This window comes from Chinchilla lanigera, unplaced genomic scaffold (assembly GCF_000276665.1).
Source record: "Chinchilla lanigera isolate Chin_1 unplaced genomic scaffold, ChiLan1.0 scaffold00027, whole genome shotgun sequence".
Classification (NCBI taxonomy): domain Eukaryota; kingdom Metazoa; phylum Chordata; class Mammalia; order Rodentia; family Chinchillidae; genus Chinchilla; species Chinchilla lanigera.
In genome coordinates, this window is record NW_004955428.1 from 17,695,395 (window position 1) to 17,722,464 (window position 27,070).

Below are 27,070 nucleotides of genomic sequence, written 5' to 3' on the forward strand. Positions count from 1 at the left end.
AGACATCAAATCTGCTAGTACTTTGATCCTAAACTGTAAAAAATAAATTTTTTGTGTTTATAAAGACTAGCCAGCCCAACAGTATTATTACTATAAAATTCTGAACAGACTAAGATATCACTTCAAATTTAAACCTACGAAGGATCTAGCAAAGTACTTTAAGGCACAAAAGAAATATTGTAGTTATAAGCATTATCATTATCACTATTATCACCAATCTAACTAATGAAAATAACTATAATTCTTTAAAGTTTTCTTAGTGAGTTACATTAACAAAGACCTGTCTGGCACATAAATATTTACTGAAACAAAGCATGAATGTGTTCTCTGTTAGATTCTCAGAACCCACAAATAGCACAGGTCAGCAGATATATTCAGATAAATATTGCCAGTTTTCTACTTAGCCTTACTTATAATATGTATCAAGCTTCCTTAAATTTTGTCATGAACACCATCAATATTTAATGCGAAGAACTGCTCCTCTGAAGCCCTTCATAACTATCAGCCATATGCAGAACCATCAACCTATAATAAATACACTACTAAATGCCATCAGTTTTTTTTTTTTTTTTTGGTTTTTCTCTGGTACCGGGAACCGAACTCACGACCTTGCGCTTGCCAGGCAGGCGCTTTTGCCACTGAGCTAAATCCCCAGCCCCCTATGCCATCAGTTTTTATACAATGTATTAGTACAGAATTATTAAGCACTGATAGAGGTCTTTACATTTTAGTCTTAACCTGCTCACTAGCTGTTCAAATATAGTAACTTGGCTCCTCATGAGTCTCAAAAACTTATTTTGAATATCTGAACTTTCCACATAGGGTACAGAATTATTGTACTTTTAAGATAAACCTGTAAATGAAAAATAACTTTTTTAAAAGATAGAATATTGACCAGGCATGGTAGCAGACACCTGTAATCCCAGCACTTGGAAGGCTGAGGCAGGAGGATTGCCATGAATCTGAGACCAGCCTGGGCTACACAGTGAGTTCAAGACCTGAGCTACATACCAAGACTCTGTCTCAAGAAACAAAAAAACTTTAAAAATTAAAAAATGAAAAAAACCCCAAAATATTTTCAATAACATACTTTAGGGTTGTGTGCTGAGATGCAGAAATGCCTGGCTAAGCACTGTGCATGCTGGTGCATGCCTGTAATCCCAGTACTCAAGAGGCTGACACAGGAGGATTGCCCCAAGTTAGAGGCCAGCCTTGGCTACACAGTGACTTCAAAGCAAGCCTAAACTACATAGCAAGACCTCATATCAAAAAAGCAAACAACAAAAAAAGACAAAAATAAGGAAAACCTTACTGCTTTGTTTTTGGATCTATATTAGAAGTTCTCTTCACTTGTTTGTTCCTACATTTATCTTGTATGTGCCTTTCAAATGAATTTAGTCTTTCTTGAGAAGAGAATTCTACATAGTATTTTTCTTCAATGACACTGGATCATCATATACATGCTTTAATGTGATTATAGGCACACACGATTTGGAACCTAGTGACTTGGGTGCTTGCTTGCTTGAAAGAAGACGATTAGAGTCCTCTACAACAAGCTAAATTTGAATGAATTTCTGGGGAAAGAATAACATGAAGAGCTTTCTACAAAATTAATTAGTACTAATTATGAATGACAGCAGCTTTTCCAAAACATTTTCTCACTGACCTAAAAAGTATGATTTTGATTTTTGTTGCTCTCCTTCATTATTACTATAATAACTACTACAGTAACATCTATTATAGTGGCTAATGGCTCTACTAAGAAATATCTATCATTTCTGTATGCTGAGCAGAAATCACAAAAACTTAGTGAAAGCAGACCCACTTTTTAATTTAGTACGTACAAAAATATCTGAACTTTTTAAAAGCATTTCTTCGTTTTGGAGCTCTTGGGTGTGAATTATTATGAAGTTTACAACTGATTCTTTACCAAGAGATTATGAAGCTTCTATAAACAAGAACACATGTGATAACATTCCATAAGACAGTCTCAGAGCCATATTTTAAAAGAAAATCTGCTCACCAATTTAAAACATGGTGAAGTCAGACTGCACATAGATAATGGAGTGATTACAACCTCTAAGCTTCCATTCCATTATCTGTATTAAGTAAATACTCATATTCAAATATCTATGCACCTCTTTGCTAGACAATGTGCTAGTCACCTGAGATAAGAGAAGGAAAACATTATTGTTGCTTGAAGACTTCATATTTGGTATCTATCAATTAGGTGATTTGAATAACACACACAGTTTCTTCAAGGTTCAAAATTCTGTGACTCTGTATTATTATGTAACATGTAAGTGAAACAACATAATCTTTTATTTTTAATTAAAACATTTATATTCCAAGACTTGTTGATATCTGCAATCATTTCTAAAAAGAAATAGGTAGCAGTCAAACTTATCCAATTTACTATTTGTTGTAGGAGAAAATGGTGGCTATAATTAATGTTGCAGATTAGGTGAAAGGAATTCTTTGGATTCCCATTACTCATAGTGCCTTTGCCCTTTATTTCCACAGATTATCAAGAGCTAGCTGTAGAAGAACATGGCAAAGTTGTTTTATGGGCAGAGAAATAATCTTGGCTCGCTTTCAAAGCTTCAGTAGGAAACAAACACTGTAAAACTATTATTCTAGGAAATCAAAGCCAACTCTAAGAAAAAGTTTAAATACAAATGTTCAATCATTAACATAATGAAATGGTTTCATAAAACATCATCATTTGCTAGAGACAGGCAATACACCAATGGAAAAAAAATGTTCTGCTACACAAATATTAAAGGCAGATTTCCCTAAAATAGTAATTCTTTTTCCTTTCAGATGTCAAGTCCCTTTCCCAACTTATTCCTATTCAAAAGATGGACAGTGCCATGGACTGCAAGGACATTATGATAAGTTAAAAAGAGAAGTTGACAAACAATAGCCAAAGACCAAATCCAGCTAGCCAACTGCTTTTCCATTAGGTTATGTATTTTCTACAGATGCTTTCACATTATAGCAGCAGAGGTGAATAGTTATAACAGAGACTGCATGGTCTAAAACACTGACAATATTTACTAACAGTGTTACAGAAAAGATGTGCTAACACCTACCTTAAATCAAATTGTCATAATGGTACAGGTTTTATTTTCCAAAACTAAATATTTCACAGGAATAACACATGTATTTCCTTTTAACTCCTCCAATAAAAAATAAAATGCTCCACCTTTTATTAATTCCCATATTAAGGAATATCTTATGTAACCATTTTTAATTTTAAAAATTGTAGTATACATTTTAAATGTCATAAAGTGTTCCAAAACTTAAGCCATCTAAATTTCTTTTCTTAAAAACTAACCTCCTCACACCATCAATTAATACTCAGACAAAAAACAAAAGACAAAATACAAAAACCTACAGAGGGCTCGGTAAACACACATTTCTCTGAACAACAAAAAAGGCAGTACATTTAATAATATAAAATGTAGTGCATAAAGTGTAGGCAAACTTTCATTTTAAAGGAAAGGTAGCTATAATATGAGATCCATGTGTCCTACAACAACAATAAAAAATTATTCCACATTTTCAGTAAAATATTGCAACAGGCCATCTCCCCAAGGAAATTCATCTCATACCTTCAAAGTATGCTATAGTGCTTAGCAACAATGTACAGACAAACAAAGAGAACTCTGCTATTCTCCACTTTTCTTTTGTTTTGTTTCCCTTAGCATTAAAAGTTTGCCAATGTGAAAACTATGTTATATATGAGGCAATTAAGTACAAACTGAGAAAAGCTGTGTGCTGAGGAATCAGACATTAAAATTAGCAACTTTAAACACAAACAATATAATAAAAGTACCTAATAAGGGATTAATATTAGTTTCTTAAAGCATAAAAAGTATTCTTTAATATTCAAACCTGATTTTTTTCTGAAAAAGATAGACATTTTCTATCTTCAACTCTAATAATATATGAGGAGCAGTACTGTTAAAAAAGCAGCAAATTAAGACACATGCTCTAGCTTTCTCTAGGCCACAAATAATTATACTAGATAACTTCTCAGAATTTTCCCAGTTATAAAATTTCATAATTTCATAAAAATTTAAAAACCACCATAAAAACCACACTTAAAAATTTATTATGGTGCTCTAAAAATGTCACTTAGAGAAATGATGCCTAAGAAAACTTCCTCTATGTTGCTTAGTGACATGAATTAACTGAATTTACCTGAAATCTGGATATGCTGTAAAAGTGATTACCTTATTTCCTGATCACTACTTTTAAGCCTCAGACTTCTTTTCAGAAAGCTGCTAAGCCTGGAATCTCCATTTTCACTGAAAACTGGCTCAAAACCTCTTACTTTTTCTTTCACTACAAGTGAAAGCCAATTCTACACTATTAAGTACAAAAACAGCTTACAAGAAAGCAGTTATTAATATTAAATTATTTAGTACCGTTTAGAAGATAACAATCAGTTTATAACTTTACCTTTTTCAATATTTAATCATCTTTCTATATTCTAGTCACAAAACAATCTCAAAATCCTTTATATGTAATATTAGTGTTATGAGACAGGACAGATCAACTTCTCTTTCTCACAAATAGCAGTCTTTTATTGCTAATATTTAAAACATTTCTTTCTTATATTATAAATTAGTAAAGTCAGGATATGTCTCTGTTGGTTTCTTAGCCACTTTCCCGCCCTTCTCTCTTTCTAAGACGCATGATCTTATTATGTCCAGGCTGGCCCCAAACTCTTAGGCTCAAGTGATCTTCCTGCCTCAGTGTCCCAAGTGGCTGGAACTATAAGCATACCCCATTACACTCGTCTTCATTTTATATGAAGGAATTACTTTTCTTCAGTAAGGTTACATAAAAAATAACACTGCCTTACAACTTATTTCATGTTAGAATAATGAAATACTGATTTCATCTTAGAACAATGAAATAAGTTCTCGGTTCAGAAACTTATTTCAATACATGATTCTGGTTGCAAATGGAATTGGTCATGAACTGAATCAAACTTTCCCACAAAGCTCAATCTAAAAACATCAATCTGTTCTGAACCTTATGAACATGGCTGTGAACCCATTTTGGTTGCAAACCGAATCAAATTTTCCCATAAGGTTCAATGTAAATAAGATTAATCCATTCTGACCACATGTATTTTTTTTAACCACAAAAATATGAAAGTGCAGTGCATGAAGAAAGAAAACACTAGCCTTGCTTGAGGTGACTTCTGGTCTGGAAGACAGAAAGGAGGTGGGCAAGGGGTGACTGCTTAGAAGGATAGTCCTCCTCCCTAAAGGTATCTGCAACATCTCCTGCAGGCGTTTCCTCTCTTGTCTCTTAGCTGCAGGATCAATTTTGACTAAAATTCTATCTAATGTCTCTTGTTTTTTTCCTACATTGCACAGCCCTCCCGGAATGAGACACCACATTACTGTTCATCAGACTCAACACTGTTTGTTACAGTGATGTTGGGGTGGTGCTTCTCAAAGAAGTCTGGCACTCATTCCATTTTTCCATAATGGACTTTATCACATTGCTGCTAACCTCCTCCCTGTCTTCCTCTTCCTCAGTGGAATGTTCCTCAACAAGCACCTTCTGCTGCTCAGTCTGGAGTTCAGGAAGTTTTTGTGTCCTCAGATTCTCCTTATGGCCTCAACAAGCTCCTCTTATGTCTGCACCATTTACTTTTCAGACTTACCCTCCTGCCCATAGATATAACCTCCTCCACTACCTCTGCATCAGACCTTTCAATGTCACATTGAGTGACACATCTGGCCACAGTTTTCTCCAACTTGAGCTTAAGGTTCAGTAGATGACATCTTCCCGGGCTTTGTTAATGAGGCTGATGTAGTGGAGGACATCAAGTTTACTCCATAACTCTTTCAGAGTCACAATGTCTCTTCAGTAATATTAAAATACCTGCTGAAGAGTGCCTTTCTGTACGGTGTAGAGCGTCTTCCAATTTCTTTTTTTTTGGGAGGTGGGGTGAGACAGGGTCTCGCTATGTAATTCAGGCTGGCCTTCAACTTAATATGTAGTCCAAGGGGGCTTCAAACTCATAGATATCCTCTTGCCTCAGCCTGTCAAGTGCTGAGATTACAGGTACGCATCAATGCACCTGGCCCTACGTACAGCTTCTTCAAGTTGCTGAGCACTTGCTGGTCCACGGGCTGCAGAAGCAGTAAGAACTTAACCTTTATGCAGTCATACTCAGTGTCTATATCATCCACCAAGGCCAGAGCATTTGCCAGGGCACTGTCCATCAGAAGGCACCTTCAGGCAGCTGGTTGTCAGAAAATTTCTTACTGGTGGGTGTGAACACCTCATGCAGGCATTCCATGAACAATTGCCTTGTGATCCAAGCTTTCACACTGGCCCTGCACATGACAGGCAGCCTGGCCTTGTTCACCTTCTGTTCCTTGAATGCACGAGGGGTCTGGGAATGGTCCACCAGCAGTGGCTTAATCTTCAGATCAGCACCTGCATTCGCATGCAGCAAAAGGGTCAATCTGTCCTTCCCGGGCTTGTGCCCCAGCAATGCCTTTTCCTCCTACAAGATATAGGTTCTGTTCAGCATCTTCCAGAAGAGCCCTGTCTCATCGCAGCTGAACACTTGTTGAGCGAGACACCTTTCAGCCTTCATGAACTCTACCAATTCTTTCTTGTAGGCTTCTACAGCGGCCTTGTCAGAGCTAGAAGCCTCACAAAGTCTTATCACTCTGTGCTGTCTTATCATTACTTCTCTTGCAGAATTTATCAAACCACCCTCTACTGGCTTTAAATTCATCATTTGTTGCACTTGTATAGTGGCTTTCGTGCAGTAAATCACTGTGCAATGTCCTGGCTTTTTCACCGATCATAGTTTCACTAATGCTATTACCTCCCAGCTGGTTCTTATTTAACCACACTAACAAGTTTTCCCACCTCTTCTAGCACTTGTATCCTCTGCTTGGTTAACATCGTTACTCTTTTTGCTACATCAGCTCCTTTGATGGCATCTTTAGTCTTCAAAATAGTCAAGATTGTCAAATTCACCATCTTACAGTTTGAGGTGAGATCAGTCACATGAACACCACACTTGTGCTTTTCTACAGTTTCCTTCTTCAATCTAATGTTTATTTTCTTCTACTTACTATTCTTGCCCTGCATGTTCTTGTTACCTTCATTATTGTTCTGCGCATCTTTGCCACATTCATAACTGCTCTGCACTTTCTTTTTACCACCATGCTTGCTCTGCACTTTCTTTGGAGCAATGCTAGGTTGAACAATACTGTACAGTACTGTATATGCTGAAAAGCACACAAGAGAGCTTCATAGCAAGTGTGTACAGGTCTGTCTGTGATCATGATGTGAACTACAGAAAGCCAAGACCATGTGTGACAGAGGGGAAGATGGCCACATTTATGTTTGTCACCAATGCAAAGTTTGTAAACAAAAGCAAAATTTTGCCAAATGCTTTTGTTTGCAAATGGAATTGTTCATGAACAGAAGCATTTGTGAACTGAGGTTTTATTGTACCACAATGCTTGTTACCTGTAGAATACTTTTTTTCTAATACCTAAATGCTTTCAGTTCATTTCCTCGACAACAATGTAAGATTTGTTGATATACGATTGATTCTTATTCTACTTCTAGCCATATGGAAATTACTATTGCAGACTACCTTACAGAAATTACTAAAAGAATAAACACTGAAGTTTTTTAAGCAGTTACTAAATGCCTGCTACTATGTGAAACACTTTATATGTATTTAATCCCAACAATCTATCATTTGTTTCTACTACAATCTGTATTTTACCAATGAAGTAAACCAAGTCTTAGAGGGGTTTAGGAACTTGTCCTATATCCTATTCACTATTTTATCCCCAACACAAAGCCTGGTACAGAAGCATTCAAAAAATATTTACTGGAGGATTAAAATTCAACCACAGCCTGAGCAAGTTTGAGACTTAGTGAGACTCTATCTCAAAAACAGTAAGTAGGGAAAATGCTAAGGATGTAATTGAGTGTGAAGCCATGGAGGTCCTGGGTTCAATCTCTAATACCACAACCAATCAACCAATCAATCAATCAATATTTATTGAATGAATAAATGCTTTCAAAGAAGTCTTAACAACTACTCAGTTAAGCAGACTGTGTCATTCCTAGTGTACATAGAAAATATAATAAATGCAAGCTTGAAAATTTACTTCTTACACCTGGAACCTAAGTCTATGTGGTATAGTAGTTGAATAAAAAATTGCCTCAGAGTATCTGCTCTGGAATCAAAACACTTGACTTTAAATCTCTGCTCTCCCATTAGTGACACAGACCTTAAGTAAGATATTTGTGTACCTATACACCTGAGTTTCTTCACTTCTACCATGGGAACAGGACCTATATGTCCTGGGTTTCCTGCAAGGATTAGGAGGTAACCTAGCAGAAGTCCACAATATGGTGTTGGGCTCCTAGCAAAGAGAGTCAAATTATCTGAATTTACTTAAGCAAGACAGGCCTCTCCAGTTAGTGGCTCTAAATTACATATATTCATCCCTTGCTCCAAATCTATTCTAGGTCAGCTCTAAGTTTGGCACTACCTGGCAATAATTGGGACAATGAGGATTGATTCAGGATCCTGTGACTGGTTATGCTATAAGAATGTCCTAAACAACAAACGTGGGTTCTAGGAATCTCCAATAGCAACAGTACCCATTTCCTCAGAGGAGCCTTGGTCAACCCTATGTCTCTACTTCCAGTGTCAGGTTTGCTTGCCAAGAAAAAGCTGACCATCTACTTACTGAGTAAGCTTGCTCTCCTCCCCACTATAACCTTAAAAGGTAAACATTTAAACTAGACAGTATGTGGTTCACAGTTCTGAGTCAGTTGTCAATGTGCAATGTCCTACCTTTCACTAATGCAAGAACGCTTTTCTACACCTATAAAATACTTAAAAGTTTTGTACGTGTAAGCAATAAGCACTAAATGAATGTTACCGAGTATTATTAGCACAGTATGATTCAATTCTCCTCACCTCAATGCCTTGTCCCCAACACATTATCTCTTTTAAAATGATCTAAGCTATTTTAACCACACTTATAAATTTCCTCAAATGTGGTAGAAGTCATTAAAACACTTAACAAAAGGAATAATTAATTTCCTTCAATTCACAATACAAAGTAAGACAATCTAATTCAAAACACCCATAATTTAAATGGGCATAGCATACAGAAGAACAGTAAATACAAAGCTCATTTATTTTTCAAGTTCCAAAGAAAATTATTAAATACAGAAGGGAAATGGCAAAAAGAGAGATTATAATTGACATATCGTTATGGAAGCACAAAGACTTCTAATGCTAAGCAAATAGCATGTTTATGCTCTATTTTCAATATGCTATCTGCAATCTTCACTTTCACAGCTAATTACTATGTCTTCTTTTCCATAACTTCAAATATTCAAAACAATTTAACATGCACAAAAGCATAACAATTAGCATATGCCATATACCACTGCTCAATTTGTTTAATAATCTTGAATTTGGAAATTAAAATCTTGATTAAAAAATTTCCTTTGAACTGTCATTTTTGATATAGTAGTATGGGTTTGTTCTAAATATTATCTTAGAAAACAGAAAATAGCTTGAACAAATAAAATCAGCTACTATGGTCTAATATTATGTAGAAATGTCTCACATATTATGGAATTCTTCTGTTTTCTTATACCAAGAGTATGTTTAAAGTCTATGAACCTGGTTTAGCTTCCTGAGTTGTACACTTTATATTTCTAGTACAGGTACAAGTAGTTTTTTTCAGTCTCTAAAAACTTTTCAATTCAAATAGCCAAAGAACACAAAATAAATGTGGAGTTTTTATTTTAATTTTCAAATAACAGCCAATCTAATGAGATAGAACAACTACATCTTGGCAGTAAGAGTCCATCATATAATTAGGAAAAAACCCCAAAATAAAATATCACTCTATGAGATCCTTATGATTATAAAAACTAGACCAAGTAAGAATACAAATAAAGTATAAGCAAAACTGCTTTGGACCCATTAGCGTATATTTACCAGTTTCACTTCTACTTTCTGAAATATCAAATGACTTGATAATTTATGACCATAAGATTTTCTATATAAAAGAAAATGCATAGACTTCATTTATATTTGATTTGACCAAGGCATTGAGAGAGGGAGGTATACAACACATGTAAGTGCTCCTTGAAAAGTTAAAAATGATTAAGACTACTATAGGAAATGGTATCTAGAAACTGTAATCCTTAGTACCTTTAATATGTTTGAAAATTCCTATTATCCCTGTTCGGGTTTCCCACACTACTTCATTTCAGAAACATTTCATGAGAACTGTGCTACAATTTCTATCTCCCATCTGGTTCACATTTAACAATGTATCCCACCGTGTCCCTTTTTAGGCTCCAAAACAAGGTGGCTCTGATGTCACCTAAGCATGGTAGATTCAGCAAATTTTCCTAGCTACGTTTTCTTCTCTTATAATTAACAGGAACTTCAACTATATGTGTCCTTTGTGCCATTTCAAACTTGGAAGCAGTAAGAGGATTCAAATACACAACAAAAAACTGGTATATGTATTAAATATAAAATGGGTGGAAGGTGGGAAACAGGGCAGTGGTCCTAAGGGATGGTTTTCTAATGACAGTTTATACTCTTATCTGATGAGGTAGCAGATGTAGGAAGGAACGTAAGAGGAATGCTTCTTACCATGTTTAATACAGGGAGTTACTAATTGTTCCACCTTCTCTGTAATTACTATCAGCAAAATTTTATAATCAATACACGTCAAGATGTACAAAAAACAAGAAATACCTGTATATAGTACTACAAGTACCATACACTACTTAAAGGACCTCTAAACATTTGTAGAGCTTAAAAGTCATATACATTTTGTACAGAACATATATACTTAACAGATGATCCTCTTTACTGCCCCAAATTCAGGAACAAAAACTATTTAGGTTGAGTATTCCTAATTCAAAAATCTGAGATGCTCCAAAATTCCAAATTTTTTATTGTACTATTAGGAAAGTCAAAAAAATATTCCAAAATGAAAAACTCTGAAAGATAAAACATCCTCTGGTTCCATTTTAGATAAAGTAGTTTATATATTCTAGTCTTCTAACTATATTTTAGGAAATAAAGTTTATTATAGAGAATTCTATAAACTATGTAATATTTCAAATAACTGGTTTCTAATCTATTAAATACTCTCACATCTCACTTTGTTTACAGTACTAATTATATATTTATAACAACCTTAATTTTGGTAGGTCTTCATAAGAAGTCTCTCTAAACAATAAATATAAAAGCAGAATGTTCCAACCAAATGAGTAAGTATTTTTTTTTCCAAGTGTATAGGAAGATATCATAAGGCAATCAGATAAAAGAAGTTACTGGATATGAGAAAAAATTACATTCATTAAAAAATATTTTTTGGGGGAAACTTTACTAATAAGTAAAATTTGTATAAACAAATGCTATTTACTTACTACTTCTAAAACTTAATAGTAATGCTGTTAACTACTTCTTACCTGCCTCTTTCAACTGCCAAGGCATCAAGCTCATCAAAGAAAATAATGGAAGGAGCCACGGCTCTTGCTTTCCGGAAGATCTGGTATTAAGAGAACTATATTAGCCAAAGAGGAGCAAACTCTAGAAAATGCTTTAGTTGATTTCCAGTTGAAAACATCTTTAGAACAAAATCTACTATGTACAAATCAACTAGTCAATCACTCTTTGTATACCTCGTAAAAGATGATGAAGACTGTAACAGATGAAAAAGTGATCTCCTCAGGATTATGGAGACAAGACTACCAATACAGATTCACGCAGGTAATCTACTGGAGGCAGTGCAGTTAAGCAATCAGACATTCTCAGTTAAAATTTCAGCTCTGCCACTGAGTAGCTGTGTAACCTTCAGCAAGTAATGTTACTTTTCTAAACTTCAATTTCCACATCTATGAAATTGAAATAATAATAAATGCTTACCTCAGAAAATTTAAGAACTGAATAAAAAAAGAACATAAAGCACTTGGCACAATGCCTGGAAAACTTATGCGTTTAATGAACAATAGGTATTATTAACTGAGACAAACACAGATTTAGAAGAAAAAACACAGATGTGTCAAATCAGCCACAGATTCGCATGTGAAATACTCATATATCTGAAAGCCTAATATATTGCTTTTGTTTTTTTTTTGATATTGTATGGGAAAATCATAGTTGATATAAAGCCAGGAAACAATGGGTAAATCTTAAGATGAACACGGACTGGCTGAGCAGAAGTCAATCAAACCAAAGTAAGAGGTTGGGCAGATAGCTAAGTGAGTGATATAAGTAGAAATAAGCTAGAATAAAGGAAGTATGGGCAACAGGAAATCCAAATACTTGTTACCTAGGCCCCCATTTTACGCTCAAATGTAGTATGACCATAAAAACAGAAAACTCAAGACATTAGTATAGTAAATATTGCCTCTTCCTGATGTCATTAACAACTAATGTTTTATACAACTATCATCTACATTTTGGGGAGGGAGGAGTAATTTGAAATTCTTCTCATTACAAAATATTCCTGCCTGATACTCAGTACTTCATAAGTGATGACCATCCATTCCACTGCTTGTATATTCCTGTCCTTAAACAGCTTTGGATCACATGGGGTCTCTGTGTGAGGCAGGTCAGGTTTTGCTTAGAAAAATAAAGACGTGGTCAAATTGTCGTCACCAGTTGCCTTGACTTTGTACAAATTTACCAACTATATAACTTTCTCAATACAAAAGAGTATCATATCAACCAGGCACAGAATTAAAAGTCTGGTTTAAAATACAGGAGAAAGAAGAGGCACTGTCTAAATCACCAGGCAGAGGTACATAAGTAAACACAACACAGTGAATTTTCATACACTAAGTTCATTCAATTTAAATGGCTACCTAGGGGGCGGAGATTTAGCTCAGTGGCACAGCGCCTGCCTGGCAAGCGCAAGGTCGTGAGCTCGATTTCCGATACTGGGAAAAAACAAACAAACAAACAAACAAACCAAAAAAATGGCAACCTAGTTTAAAGGATTTTAAAATCTGGTTCTGAGATCATAAGTGTTCCTTTATAAACACAAATATGTCCATCTTTGTTAAAAATATTTTTACATGGTAAATATAAAGGTTAGTAATATTATGATGTCTAAAAATAAATACAAAGTATTACAAATTATCAAAAATTTCATTTTCAAATAGTAATATTTGCCTGAAGAGAAACATATGCCACTAGAATCCAGATTTGGAAATCTCAAAATATGTCACTCAAAATAGAATGGAAGCTGCAGAGAACATACAAGTGGTTCTCCTATGCACAGTATCACTTAAGGTGTAATCATCTTACCTCTCTAACTGCTCTTTCAGATTCACCAACATATTTATTCATCAATTCAGGACCCTGTATAAAAAGAAAACAACTGTTAAAGAGTATTCATAAGTGAAATACATATATCTTTTGATGAAGAATCAACAATTTGCAGAGGAAAAAAACAAAAAAAAAACCCTATTAATAACTAAATTACTTCTTTCAGCATGCTTATTGTTTTTGAGTGTTATTTATGCCTTAAAAACTAAAACCATTTTGTTCCAAAAATTACATGTCAATACAAAGGAAAGGCTGTGACTAAACGTAATTTTTTGTTCTTCATTACCTGCCTAACCATCTGTACATATTTTTATAGTATGGTATAAGACATACAGTACACTACATTTTTGAAGTATGGTTTTTATCAGGCATAGTGCTAGGCACACAAGATAGAACACCTGAATGTGGAAGACAAAGAGGTAAACTGCACAGATTCCCAACCTGACCAATGGTTGGTTTTGAATAGGCTATTTAAATTTATATCTAAAGCCACTAGATAAGATAAGAAGCAAGAACTCAGGTTTCTTCTTAGGATTCTTTGACAAACCCTGCAAAATAAAAGAAATGGAATGGGAAACATGTAAGCCATGACAATATCTTAAAATCTTTGAATGTTTCCAATGTATATGTTTTATTCATATGACTTGGCCATGTACACACTGACTATACAGTTCTGCAAGGACAAATATGTTCTTTTCAACTGCTACCCTAGCCAGGACTTACAGAACAATGTCTTAGAACCACACATATCTCTAACCCTCAAGATATCATACTATTATAATAACCCTTGTGGAAAACTTTCAAATTGTCTAGTTTCTTTTCACAGCTTGTCTGCATTACCCTCCAGATATCTGCCACTCACCAATTCACCCAGTTGGTAGGATTCCCACCCGCTTCTTGTGCCCATATATTTTAGAAGTACCAAAGGTAGAAGGCATGAAACTCTAATAACAAAATTCTATTAATTTTTACTAATCAGCCTTCACCCAGGGAGTCTCTATAACTCTAACTAGTCTCCAAGTGATAAGCTGCGTATCAGTAACTCAAAGATGTATTTTTGGATACATTTAATTATTTCTGAATTTTAATATTTTTTTCTTCTCAAGTACTTAAACTATCAGGTATTATGAGAAAGGGTACTTTCTTTTTTATTGTATACCTATGTTTTCTCAGGGAACAGGCTCCCCTCTAAGTCATAGGCTATTTTTTTAAAAATTAACATTCTCTTTTGAACCACCATCATTCCTTTCAGAAATGGAAGCCAGATGTCTTCCTTGGCTGTAGGAACTTTAAGCATACTCACATTCCTCCCAACAGCTGGTTATAGTCACATCCTTCCTTACACAATGCCAAATTCAATGGACATGCATGTGTATGTGAGTCTGTCTCTGCCTGCCTGTCTCTCCGTCTCCCTTCTCCTCTCCTTTTTCCCACACATGTAGGTATGCACATACTTTAATCTGAATAAGATTCATATTCTATTCCATTAAAATCACGGGCTCAGACAATTCAGGGATATACTACCCATTTGTTCTAGTATTTCCTAAGTAATTTATAGCAATTTTAACTGATTCAACACATAGGCAAACCCTAATACAATGTCAACTAATTACACAAATTGGTATGGGTTAGCTTCATTTAAGACACCATATTGCAAAGAAAACTGGCATACAATGACAAGTACTATGATAAAGGCACGCTCGCTCAGGTACCATTTAAACACACAGAGAATCTCCTTAGAGTCAACAATGTTCCTAAAGAAAGTAACATTTCAAGTGAGTCCTCAGTTGACTTATGCCACATCTTCAAATATATCAAGGTCCAGGAAGAAATTAAAAAGGTCTCTGATTGACTAAAATAGATGTCACTATATGCATTTTAATTGCAGAAGAGTTCATAAGGTCTTTATTAATAGTTTACTGATTTTCAAATTATACACAAGGTTAATATACAAGTAAAATTGATAAAAGGTAAAGCACAGGATCTTGGGAGATTATAAAAACCAGTAAGGTTACCTAAAGGGAGAGGAGGAGAGATGTCAAAAATGAGTTCAGATTTTACCTTGAAAGCAACAGGAAGTATTTAGGGGAGTGAACAGATTATACATATATTGCTGAAAGACAATCCTGGCCACAAGGTAAAGGGCAGCTTGGAGAAACCTATAAGGCCAGAGACAGAATCAAGTTATGAAATGTTAAAATAGTGAAGGTAAAAAATCAGGACAGGATAAAAGCAAAACAGTGCAAGGAAAATGAGAAGACAGTCACAAAACTATTAAAAATATAAAATCAATATATTGTAGACAGGATATACAGATGAGAAAGAGGAACATGAAAATTCAAGCTTGCTATTTCTGATGCTCATGATGATAATTTAATTCATCCCCAAAAGGACAGGATTTTCAGTATATTTTGTGTAGCAGTTCTCAGAAATACGTAACTCATTAAATATATTTCCTTCCAGGGGCTGGGGATTTAGCCCAGCAGCACAGCGCCTCCCTGGCAAGCGTGAGGTCGTGAGTTCGATTCCTGGTACCGGGAAAAAAAAAAAAATTCCTTCCAGAAGGAGATCATGGTGACCAACTAGGGGTGACAAAAAGGAACGCAGCCTCTAAACAGTGCACAAGGGCAAAGCAGGTGCCCTAGTCAGGGGCTAAAGAAAAAGCCTGATATGAGAGAACAAATGAAAAAAGAAACTCACTGGTCCAAAATCCAGCATTAAAGAGGTTTGCAAGGGGAAGCCAGATTAGTCCTGGATCATGGCACACACCACACCCAAGGCCCAGCTGCACAAGCCATCTTGGGAGAGAATCATGCTGCAAGGGGAGCTGGCGCTGCAGCAGCAGCCTGGCTGATGGAGCGGGCCCCACAAGCACTCTAATCTCGCCACCAGGAAGAGAATCACAGCAAGTGAGATGAGCATAAGGAAGGGCTTCAGAGAAATTGAAAACGTGGAGAGTTAAAGAATGACAGAACCAACTAACGGGCTTAATGAACAAACTAATCACGGAGCTTAAAAAAGAGTCAAAGAATTATAACAGCTAACCAAAGTGATTCAAAACATGAACACCATATACCAGCCCACACTCAAGGAGTGGTGGAACTTTGGGGGAGAAAGCTTAACCAACCCAGAAATAATCAGGTACCTATTACTCCCACGTACAATGGGAGTGCTGTGCTAGTAGGAAATTCAATGTTCTGCCCACATTAGCCAGCGGGTACACGTAGAGGAGTCCCAGCATCACCATGATGCTGCAGACAGCAGGGAGCCCTGGGACTATGCCAAGTTCTCAAATTACAGTGAAGCTATCAGAGTGACTGAAAAAGGATCCTGAGTGGATGGACAGAGGCTGCCACCAAGATCAAAGGGTTTCCAATGCTACACGCTATTGCAGGATTTGCACTGCAGTGAAGGGAGCAAGAGTGTGATAGTTAACTGTTCTGGGTGTGACTGAATGGATTTACTGATGATGGAAGAGCCACCCTGGGTGAGAGTGGCATGAACCAATAGGCTTGAAATAAAAAAGGGAAAGGAAGGCTTGTTTCTTCTCTTTCTTTGGAGGAGCTCCAGTCTTTGCCTTTGCCTTGGACATCCATCAACTCTTCAGCCTTCCACTGTAGACCCTTCAGCTTCCTGATACGGACTCACATGGGATTCTCCAGTTAGCCTAAGCCTCTGACTTTTGACAGGATCCTTCAGCTCTCTAGCACATAGATAGCCTTTTTGCACTCTTTCACATCTGACTCTGCAGGCAGGCAGACATTGTAAGCCTATGTATATATGATAAAATATATTTATATTAAAACTAATTAAATTCTCTTAGTGAACATTCACTGACACAGGGAGCAAGAAGTCTCTGGTAGAAGCTGAGGGAGAACCTGATGGTGGACAAACTACACTGCATCCACCACCACCCTCAAATTAACTGAGGCAATGCGACCTTGGAACAAATCCTGCAGTCGGCTATGGCCAGAGCACTGGTTACAACCAGGAGCTGGCCCAAAGAAACAAGTGGATCAGCAAGTCTCTTTGCTTAAAGTTGGCAATTAAGCAACCTACAGAGGGTGGGAGGGACCACAGTCTCAATCATCTCAGACCTGCAATTGAACCCGACAGCTATGTAAAAGGGACTACGAGAAAACCTCAGATTTCAGCTTTTGCAACAGTGACAGGGATTTTTCTTCTTTTTGATTGCTGCTTTTTCATTACTGTTTTATTATATCTTTATTATTTTTTCTCTTTTTCTCTCCCTCCTCCTATCCTTTTTCTCTCTGTTTTCTTGTATTGCCTCTTGTTTCTCTTTTCTACTCTCGTCTTCTCTTTCTTATTCCCCTATCATTTGTCTCCTCCTTATACTTTTAATTTAAATAGTACCTGCCAAGGCCATGTCAGGATAACCCTAACCAAAATTAAGCACAGAGGATGCAAACATTAACTTCCAACACATTAGCAGGTTTTGCCAATCTCAATTTCTAATTAAACCTCCTCTCTGTTAACTGTGCCTCCCAGTCACACAAGTCTCCCCTCAACAGGACCAGTTTTTTCTAGCTATAAAAACAGCCCAACAGAGTCTGACTGTGTGCTTGGTTTTTCACTTACTGATTTGTGCCTTCCCTATCTCTCTACCCATAGACTTACGACCCCTTTCCTTTTTTCTCTTTCATTTTCTTTCCCACTCCCCCAACATCTGCATCTAACTGCTGACAGCAGCTGTAATTCAGTCTACATAGAGTACTGATAAAGGATGAAACTGTCACAAGTTTTAAAGTACATTACTGATATATGGTTGGATCTGCTGACATTGTAATTTATAGAAAATTTTCCCTGACAACAGTGTCTGGGCCCAATATTATTAAACTGAGCAGAAGACAGGAGGTTGTCAATACAAAGACACAAAGAAATCCAAGATCATATCACTGGAAAGGGATCTCCATACTACCCACAGAGTCTCTACATTAGTTGATCATCAGCCTCAGAGTACACAAATACCTAATGCGTGCACACATACACACACACAGACACAATAGAAGCATAAGAAAACAAGACAACACAATGCCTCCAAAGACTCCCAGCTCAGAAAAACCTAATCCAAAAGGCATCTATAGGGAAAAAAGTAGAAGCCAGATGGTTGAATTACTTCAAATGATCAAAGAGGAAACAAAGAAACTTGGAGAGTTAAAAAATGATAGAACCAAATAATGGGTTTAATAAAAAAACTGATCAGTGAGCTTAAAGAAGAGTCAAATAAAGAACTGCAAAAGCTAACCAAAGTGATTCAAAGCATGATGGCAAATTTACCAAAGAATCAGAGTCTAAAAAATGCTAAACAGAAATCTTGGACATAAAGAATTTTATCAAATATATGGGCAAGAAAAGTGACCAATGTGAGGAAAGAATATCAAAGCTAGAAGATACTTATGATAAACAAGATCATACATACTCAGATACCTTAAAAACAAAACAAAGCAAAGAAAATTGATCCAACAGCTACTAGGTGGCACGAAAAGACTAACCTAGGAGTAATGGGAGTTACAGCTAAAGTTAGAAGACAGGCAGGAACAATTAAAAAATTTGTTTACAGAATTCATAGCAGAAAACCTTCCAAGTATGAGAAAGAATTCAAAACACAGTGATGTTGAACATTTTTTTATATATTCATTTGCCATTTCAACTTCATCTGAGAAGTGCCTATTCATTTCAGATGCCCATTTTGGATAGGGTCTTTAAATTTAAGGGGCCCGATTTTTTTTTTTTTTTTTTTGAGTTCTTTATATACTCTAGATTTCAGTCCTTTGTCTAAGGTGCTGCTGGCAAAAAATTTTTCCCACACTGTAGGTTGTCTCTTCATTGTCGGTGGTTTGTTTTGCTGTGCAAAAGCATTTTAGTAAGATGAAATCCCAGTTGCTTCTTTGTGATAGTTCCTGTGCAATCAGTGTCTTATTCATAAAACAATGTCTATACCAATGTTTTCAAGATTTCTACCTATTTCCGCTTGCAGTACATTTAGTGTTTCTGTCTTAAAATTTAGATCTTTGATCCATTTTAAGTTTAATTTAGTGTATGGTGATAGATATGGGTATAGTTTTAGTTTTTGGCATGTGGAAAGCCAGTTTTTCCAGCAACCTTTATCAAAAAGGCTTTCTTCCAATAAAGTTATTTGACTCCTTCATCAAAGATAAGGTGACTGAGTATGTCTGGAGTTATTTCTGCATTTTCTAATCTGTTCCACTGATCCTTGGGTCTGGGTTTTTTCTGGTTTTTTTTTGGGGGGGGTCTTTTTGAGACAGGGTCTCACTATGCAGTTCAGGTCGGCCTTGAACTCACTTTGTAGTTCTGGCTGGTCTTGAACTCTCAACGATTCTTGTGCCTCAGCCTCCCGAGTGCTGGGATTACAGGCATGAGCCACCACACTCGGCTGGGTCTGGTTTTTGTTGTTGCTGCTGTTTTTAATTTTTTTGCCAGTACCATGCTGTTTTTATCACAGTAGCTTTGTAGTATAATTTCAAGTCTGGGATTGTGATACCCTCTTGCTTGCCTTTCTTGCCCAGGACCGCTTTTGGTATTCTAGGTCTCTTCTGATTCCAAATGAATTGTTAACTCAAGAGATGCAATTAAAACAACACTGAGATTCCACCTCACTCCAAAAAGAATAGCTATCATCAAGAAATCAACCAATAACAAATGTTGGCAGCGGGGAAAGGAATAAAAACTCTTCTCCAATGTTGGTGGGAGTGTAGACTGGTACAACCACTGTGTAAATCAGTGTGGGAATTCCTCAAAAAACTAAACCTAGAGGTTCCATTCAACTCAGCCAGTCCCCTTCTTGTTATCTTCCAAAAGAATTAAAAGCAGGGGCTGGGGATTTAGCTCAGCGGCAAAGCGCCTGCCTGGCAAGCGCAAGGTCGTGAGTTCGGTTCCTGGTACCGGAGAAAAACCAAAAAAAAAAAAAAAAAAAGAATTAAAAGCATCATACCACAGTGATGTATACACACCCATGTTTATGGCGGCACAGTCTGTCACAGCCAAATCTTGGAAACAGTCCAAATGCCCATCAACTGATGAACAGATAAAGACGATGTAGTTTTTTTTTTAATAAAATAAAGTACTATTCTGCCATAAAGAAGAATTAAGTTTGAGATATTTCTAGCTAAATGGACTTTGAGGCCATTCTCTTAAACGAAATAAATCTGACAGATATGCTCAAATATCACATGGTTTCTCTGGTGTGAGAAATCAAAAGTATAAGGACCAAAATGTATAACAGATAGTGGGAAATGAGAAGAAAATATTCAACTCAACTGAGAAGGGGAACAAGGAAGAGAGAGGGGGAAAGGAGAGATAAAAAAAAATGGAAGGACAAATTAGAAACAAAGCTTTTGTAAATAGAAGGGGGAAAAGAAATGGTAGGGAGGGGAAGAGAATGGGAAAAGAAGCAAGATGTATCATGTACAGGCACAAACTCCCTATGATGAATGTTACCATTATATATATATCTAAAATGTATCAATAAAATAAAAAGTTTGAAAAAGAATTAAAAATATAGTGGTATCTTGCTTCACTTTTGTTTGGTAACAATTTGGTTCACAAACAAAAGCATCTGGCAAAATTTTGTTTTTGTTTGCAAACTCGATATTAGGTGACAAATTTGACCACAGCTATCCTTCCTCTGCAAACATAAATATAGCCATCTTTTCCAAAATCATAGTACATATCAAGCTCATGACCCAAGGTACCAATGTACAAGTAAGCAAGTCATATAAAATTTCAAGTGATAACCAGAAAAGAACTTCTCTAGGACACATCACAGTAAAAATCCCAGATATCATCACAACAGATTGTTAAAAGCTACAAAATACTTACAAAGAGAAAAGCAACAAAATACTTACAAAAATAAGTCATTTAAGATTACATCAGACTTCTCAACATAAACCTTGGCTACGAGAGCTGAGTGTAAAGTGTTTCAAGCCATAAAAGATAACTTACAAAACAGAATAATACAGTATATCCTGCAAAACTGTTTTTCAAAATTACTGGAGAAATAAGGCCTCTCACCTTAGATATTCAAATCAGCACTCCAAAAACTTCTAAAGGATTTCCTAGATAGAGAAAATCAGGCCACCAATGCAGAAAAATGTAATGGAATGATACATCAAGCAAAATAAGCAGTTAAACAAAAAGGAAAATAAAAAAAATCAACAGAAAATCAGGCAGTAACAGGAATAATTCAAAACCTTTTAGTAACAACTCAATGTAAATGACCTCAACTTCCCAATCAAAAGATATACATTCGGAGAATAAAAAAAAAAAACTTAATATTATGCTTCATACAACAGAGGTATCTAATACAGACAGAAATTCATAATTAAAAATCAAAGGATGGAAAACAATATTCCATACAACAAGACCATGAAAGCAAGGAGGGGTGAGTAGGTAGCTTATTTTTAGAAAAAGTGGACTTCAAGGTAAAACCGATTGCAAGAGGCAAATAAGGTCACTACATATTAAGGCAACAATTCAATACAGCATACCAGAACATTCAACTTCATAAAACAAACACTAATGGACATAAAAGATCAAATAAACATCAACACAATCCTAGTAGGAGACTTCAACACCTTACTTTCACAAATAGATCAATTTACACAAAAAAATCAACAAAAAAAAACCATAGTTGAACCACACTTTCATACAAAAGGACTTAAATATCTACAGAGTGTTCTATCTTACCAAAACAGAATATAAGTTATTCTCAGGAGCATGTGGAACTTTCCCTAAAATAGACCACTTAATAGCCTATAAAGCCTGCTTAAATAAACACAAAAGAATGGAAATTATCCCAAGTATATTATGAGATAATAGTGCACTTAACCAAGAAATCCATGGCTAAAGAAATCACAGAAATTTTGCACATATCTTGAAATTAACACATTCTTGAATAATGAGTAAATCACAGTAGAAAAAGAAGAAACTGAACAATTTCTAAAATTAAATAAAAATGCCAGTAAAATATAAAAAAAAAAAACCTATGAGAGTGATCATAAGAGGAAAGTTTACTGCTGTGAATGCTCACATTAGACAACCAGACTGGCCAAAAAAAAATAATGTAATGATGTACCTCAAGGTCCCAGAAAAACAAGAAACCTCTAAATGCAAACCTAACACAAAGAAGAAAATTATAAAAATCAGAGCACAAATTAATGGAACTGAAATTTAAAAAGAAACACAGGATCAATGAATCAAAAACCTGGTTCATCAAAAACGAAATAAAACAGACAAATCCTTAGCCAAAACTTAACCAAAAGAAGTAAGAAAAAGACCATTATCAATGCAATTAGAACTGAAAAAGGTGAAATCACAACAGACACTGCCAAAATCCAGGTTATTAGTAACTAGTATGAAAACTTGTACTCAAATTGGAAAATCTGGACAAAATGGGCAAATTCCTAGACACATATGAATTACCAAAACTGAACAAGAACAATGTAAAAACTGAACAGCTTAGGCAATGAACGGACAATAAAACTGAGGTAGTAATAAAAATCCTATCATCACCACTAACAACAAAATACTCAGGACCCAATGGGTTCACTGCAAAATTCTACAAAAACTTTGGGAAGACATAATGCCACTAATTCCTCAAACACTTTAATGGAATTGAAAGGGAGGCAGTATATTCAAAAGAAAATTACCTGAATTCCACAATGAGACAAAGCCTAAACTAAAAAAAACTATAGGCCAACCTCTTTAATGAACACAGATGCAAAAATCTTCAACAAGAAACTGGTAAACAGAATACAACAAATCATCTAAAAGATGATACATCATGATCAAGCAGGCTTTAGCCAAGGACAAGGATGGTTCAACACACACAAATCAATAAATAGAGTATAACATATAAACAAAAGCAACAACAAAATCATGTGATCATCTCAAAAGACACTGAAAAAGCCTTTGACAAAATTCAACATCCACTCATGACAAAAAACCTGAAGAAAATAGGTACAGAAGCACCTTACCTCCATCTGATAAAAGCCATGTAAGACAAAACCAATGGCCATCAACATATTAAGTGGGAAAAAGCTAAACGCCTCTGTCTTAGTTATTTTTCTCATTGCTGGGACAAAATACCTGACATTCAAAGCTAAAGGAGAAAAGGTTTATTTAGCTCATAGTCTGTAGAGGCTTTAGTCCATAATCTGCTGGTTCCAAGGCAGGGTGGCACATAGCAGAGGAGCAACAGTTCATGGTAGAAGACAGCAAAAGCAACAAGAGAGAATAAGGCAAGCCTCTTTCTGTCCCTTATATTGTATCCAGTCTACCAGGATCAGGGTGGTGTCAGTCCAATCAGTGGACTGATTCAGCAATCACCCACCTTTAATCCCAGCACTCTTAATCGCAGCATCGCACTATGAATCAATTACACACTCCAGATTCAGCCACCTCTGAAAAACCCTATGACTGCATGAGGCTTTAGGGGAACATCTAGACACAAACCATAACACCTTTGCTCTAAAATCAGGGGGAAAAAAATCACCACTTCTGTTCAATATTATACTTGAAATATTAACGAGAACAATCAGGCACAAGAAAAAAATAAAAGGGATATTTATAGGATAGGAAAAAGTTAAACTATCCTTATTTCCTTATTCACAAATGACATGATCCTTTGCACAGAAGACCCAAAAAATTCCACCAAGACTCCTAGAACTAATAAATTCAGCAAGGCAGCAGGACACAAAATCAACACACACAAATAAATAGCATTCCCATACATCAATAATGATCTCACAAAAAAATATAGGAAAGTAATACCATTGATAATAGTATCAAGAAAAATTAAATAGTTAGGAATTAACCTAAGCAAGGAAGTGAAAGTCCTCTATAACAAAGCTACAGAACTCAAAAAGGAAGTCAGGCCAGATGTGGTGGCGCACACCTGTAATCCCAGCATTCAGGGGGCTGAGGCAGGAGCAGCACAGTAAGTTGAGGCCAGCTTGGGCTACAAAGTGAGTTCAAGGCCAACCTGAACTGCATAGTGAAACCTTGTCTCAAAAAGAGGAAAAAACAAACAAACAAACAAACAAAAAAGAAGTCAAAACAGACATTAGAAAATAGAAAGATACCCTTTTCTTGAATAGGCACAACCTATATTGTCAAAATGCTCATACTGTCAAACTTATACATACATAGGTTTAATGCAATTCCAATCAAAATACCAAAAGCATTCCTCACAGAATTAGGAAAAACAATCCTAACATTTATACAGAACCGACAGAGGCTCAGAGTTGCTTTTAAAATCCTGGGCAACAAAAGCAAGAGAGGAGGCATCACAGTCTCAGATTTCAACTTACACTACAAGCTACAATAGTAGAAACAGAATGCTACACTCACAAAAACAAACATCTGGATCAATGAAACATAATAGAGGATACACAAAAATACCTAAGCACATTCAGTCATCTGATCTTCCACAAAGGAACATATGCTGCAAGAAAGATAACCTCTTTAACAGATGATGCTGGAAAACCAGTTACCCACATGCATAAGACTGAATCTGTACCAATATGGATCTGTACCAAAATGGATCAAAGATCTAAATGTTACAACAGAAATAATCTGCTGGAAGATTAAGTAGGTAAAACTCTTTAAGATATAGGCATAGGCAAGGACTTTGTAAGCAAAACCCTAAGTGCACAATAAACAGTATCAAGAATAAATGGGATTATATAAAAGTAAAAAGCTTCACAAGCAGTGGAAACTACCAGTAGAATAAAGAGACAACCTATGAAAGAGGAAAAAAATTTTCCCAACTTTTCTTCACAGTACTAATATCTAGAATATATAAGAACTCAAATAATTTAGACCCCTCCCAAAAAAGAACCAATCAAAAAATGGGTAACTGAAACAAACAGATACTTCTCAAATAAGTAAAAATGACCACTAAATACATGAAACAATGTTTATCATTTCTGGTTGCTAGAGAAAGGGCCACTAAATACACGATTGTCATCTCTGGTTACTAAAGAAATGCAAATTAAAAGAACACAGAGATTTCATCTTATTCCAGAAACAGTGGCCAAGAAATCATATAGTAACAAATGCTGACCAAGCTGTAAGGAAAAAAGGACCCTCTGACATTGCTGATGGGAAATGTAAACTAGTACAACTGTTGTGGAAATCAATATGGATATTCCTCAACAAACTATGAATAGAATTTCAATTCAACTCAGCTATTCCCTTTAGGTATCTTCCTGAAAGTGTTAAAGACATCCTATTACAGTGATACATGCAAACCCATGTTTACAACAGCACAATTCATAATAGTTAAACCTTAGAAGCAGCCTATATGTTCATCACTGGATGAATAGATAAAGAAAATGTGGTATATATGAACAATGGATTACTACTCCGCCATAACGAGGGATGAATTTGAGTAATTTGTAGAAAATGGATGTACCATGAGACCATAATGTTATGTGAGATAAATCATACATGCAAACTTCAGTATCACTTGAGTTCTCTTATATGAGAAAAAGACAACAGGGAAAAGGGAAATGAATCTTTTGCAAATAGTAAAGGGATCTAAAGATGAGGGAAGAAATAAAAAGAAGTAAGATGTGTCATGTACATGACCAAACTCCCTATGATGAATATAATCATTATATACTGCAAACCTATACCAATACAAATAAATAAATTTCACTCAAAAATGATTAAAACAATAAACATAATCACAAAAAATGTAATTCACATTTATTGAACATATTACTATGTACAATGAAGTTTACTATATACTTTGTATGTATTAACATCTATATAAAACACTAAAGGAGCTCCAAGTTCCCATGATGACTTTCCATCTGTGAGTAATTTAAATATCCAAACAAGGGCTACAGATATAGTTCAGTGGTACAGAGCATTCACGAAGCACAGGCTTAATTCTCAGCAGTCATCCCTCCCAAAAAAAGAGAGCCACACAAAATCCAATCCAGGAAAATCACAAACATCTAGCAGCTTAATCCACTTGCTAAAATTAACTGGACTAGCATAGAGATACACTGAATCATTCATTCATTCAATGATCATCAAGAGCCTACAATGAGTCTATGTTTAACAAGGACTATAAAGCATGTTCTTATAAAAAACAAATTAAACTACAGTGAGAAAATAATTACAACTATACAGATAGCATCAGATAGAAAAATAAAACAAAGATTCATTCCAGAGAAAGGAATAAGTGATTGACCCTAACAGCAATGACATAGCAACTGGGTTCAATCATTTAGAATGGTTGAATCAATATATCATTTTCTCAGGCATTACACAACAATTACTTCAGTAACTTGTGATCATGGATATAGCGTGACAAGGGGTAACAACGAGAGTCACGTTGACCCCAGATTGTGGAACGCTCTAAGGTATGGGGAGTGAGTATGATAAAGTTAAGAGTAATTCCACACTTCTAGAGAAAGCATGTAAAAATCTTACCAAACCCAGTTTGATAAGGAGGGAGCTAATAAACTAGGTAATTAAAAGACTAAAGAATTAGAAGCTGCCATAAAGAAAAAAAGGCAGGTATAACAGACTGCAAAAAGGAAATACTTTCAGTCTGCAGACTGCAGAAAGGAAATACTGCCATAAAGAAAAAAAGGCAGGTATAACAGACTG

General features: G+C 35.7%; 1 protein-coding gene across 2 annotated transcripts in view; it reads right to left on the reverse strand.

Annotated features, from left to right (window-relative positions):
• The window catches only part of Spata5 (spermatogenesis associated 5), a 298,091-nt gene that overhangs the window by 170,007 nt on the left and 101,014 nt on the right, over positions 1-27,070 (reverse strand). For both annotated transcript variants that reach the window (XM_005386755.2, XM_005386754.2), the window contains exons 12-13: positions 13,382-13,435; positions 11,539-11,618 (exon numbers count right to left, since the gene is read on the reverse strand). In XM_005386755.2, coding sequence (XP_005386812.1) covers positions 11,539-11,618; positions 13,382-13,435 — 134 coding nt within the window. The remainder of the gene's footprint in view (positions 1-11,538; positions 11,619-13,381; positions 13,436-27,070) is intronic.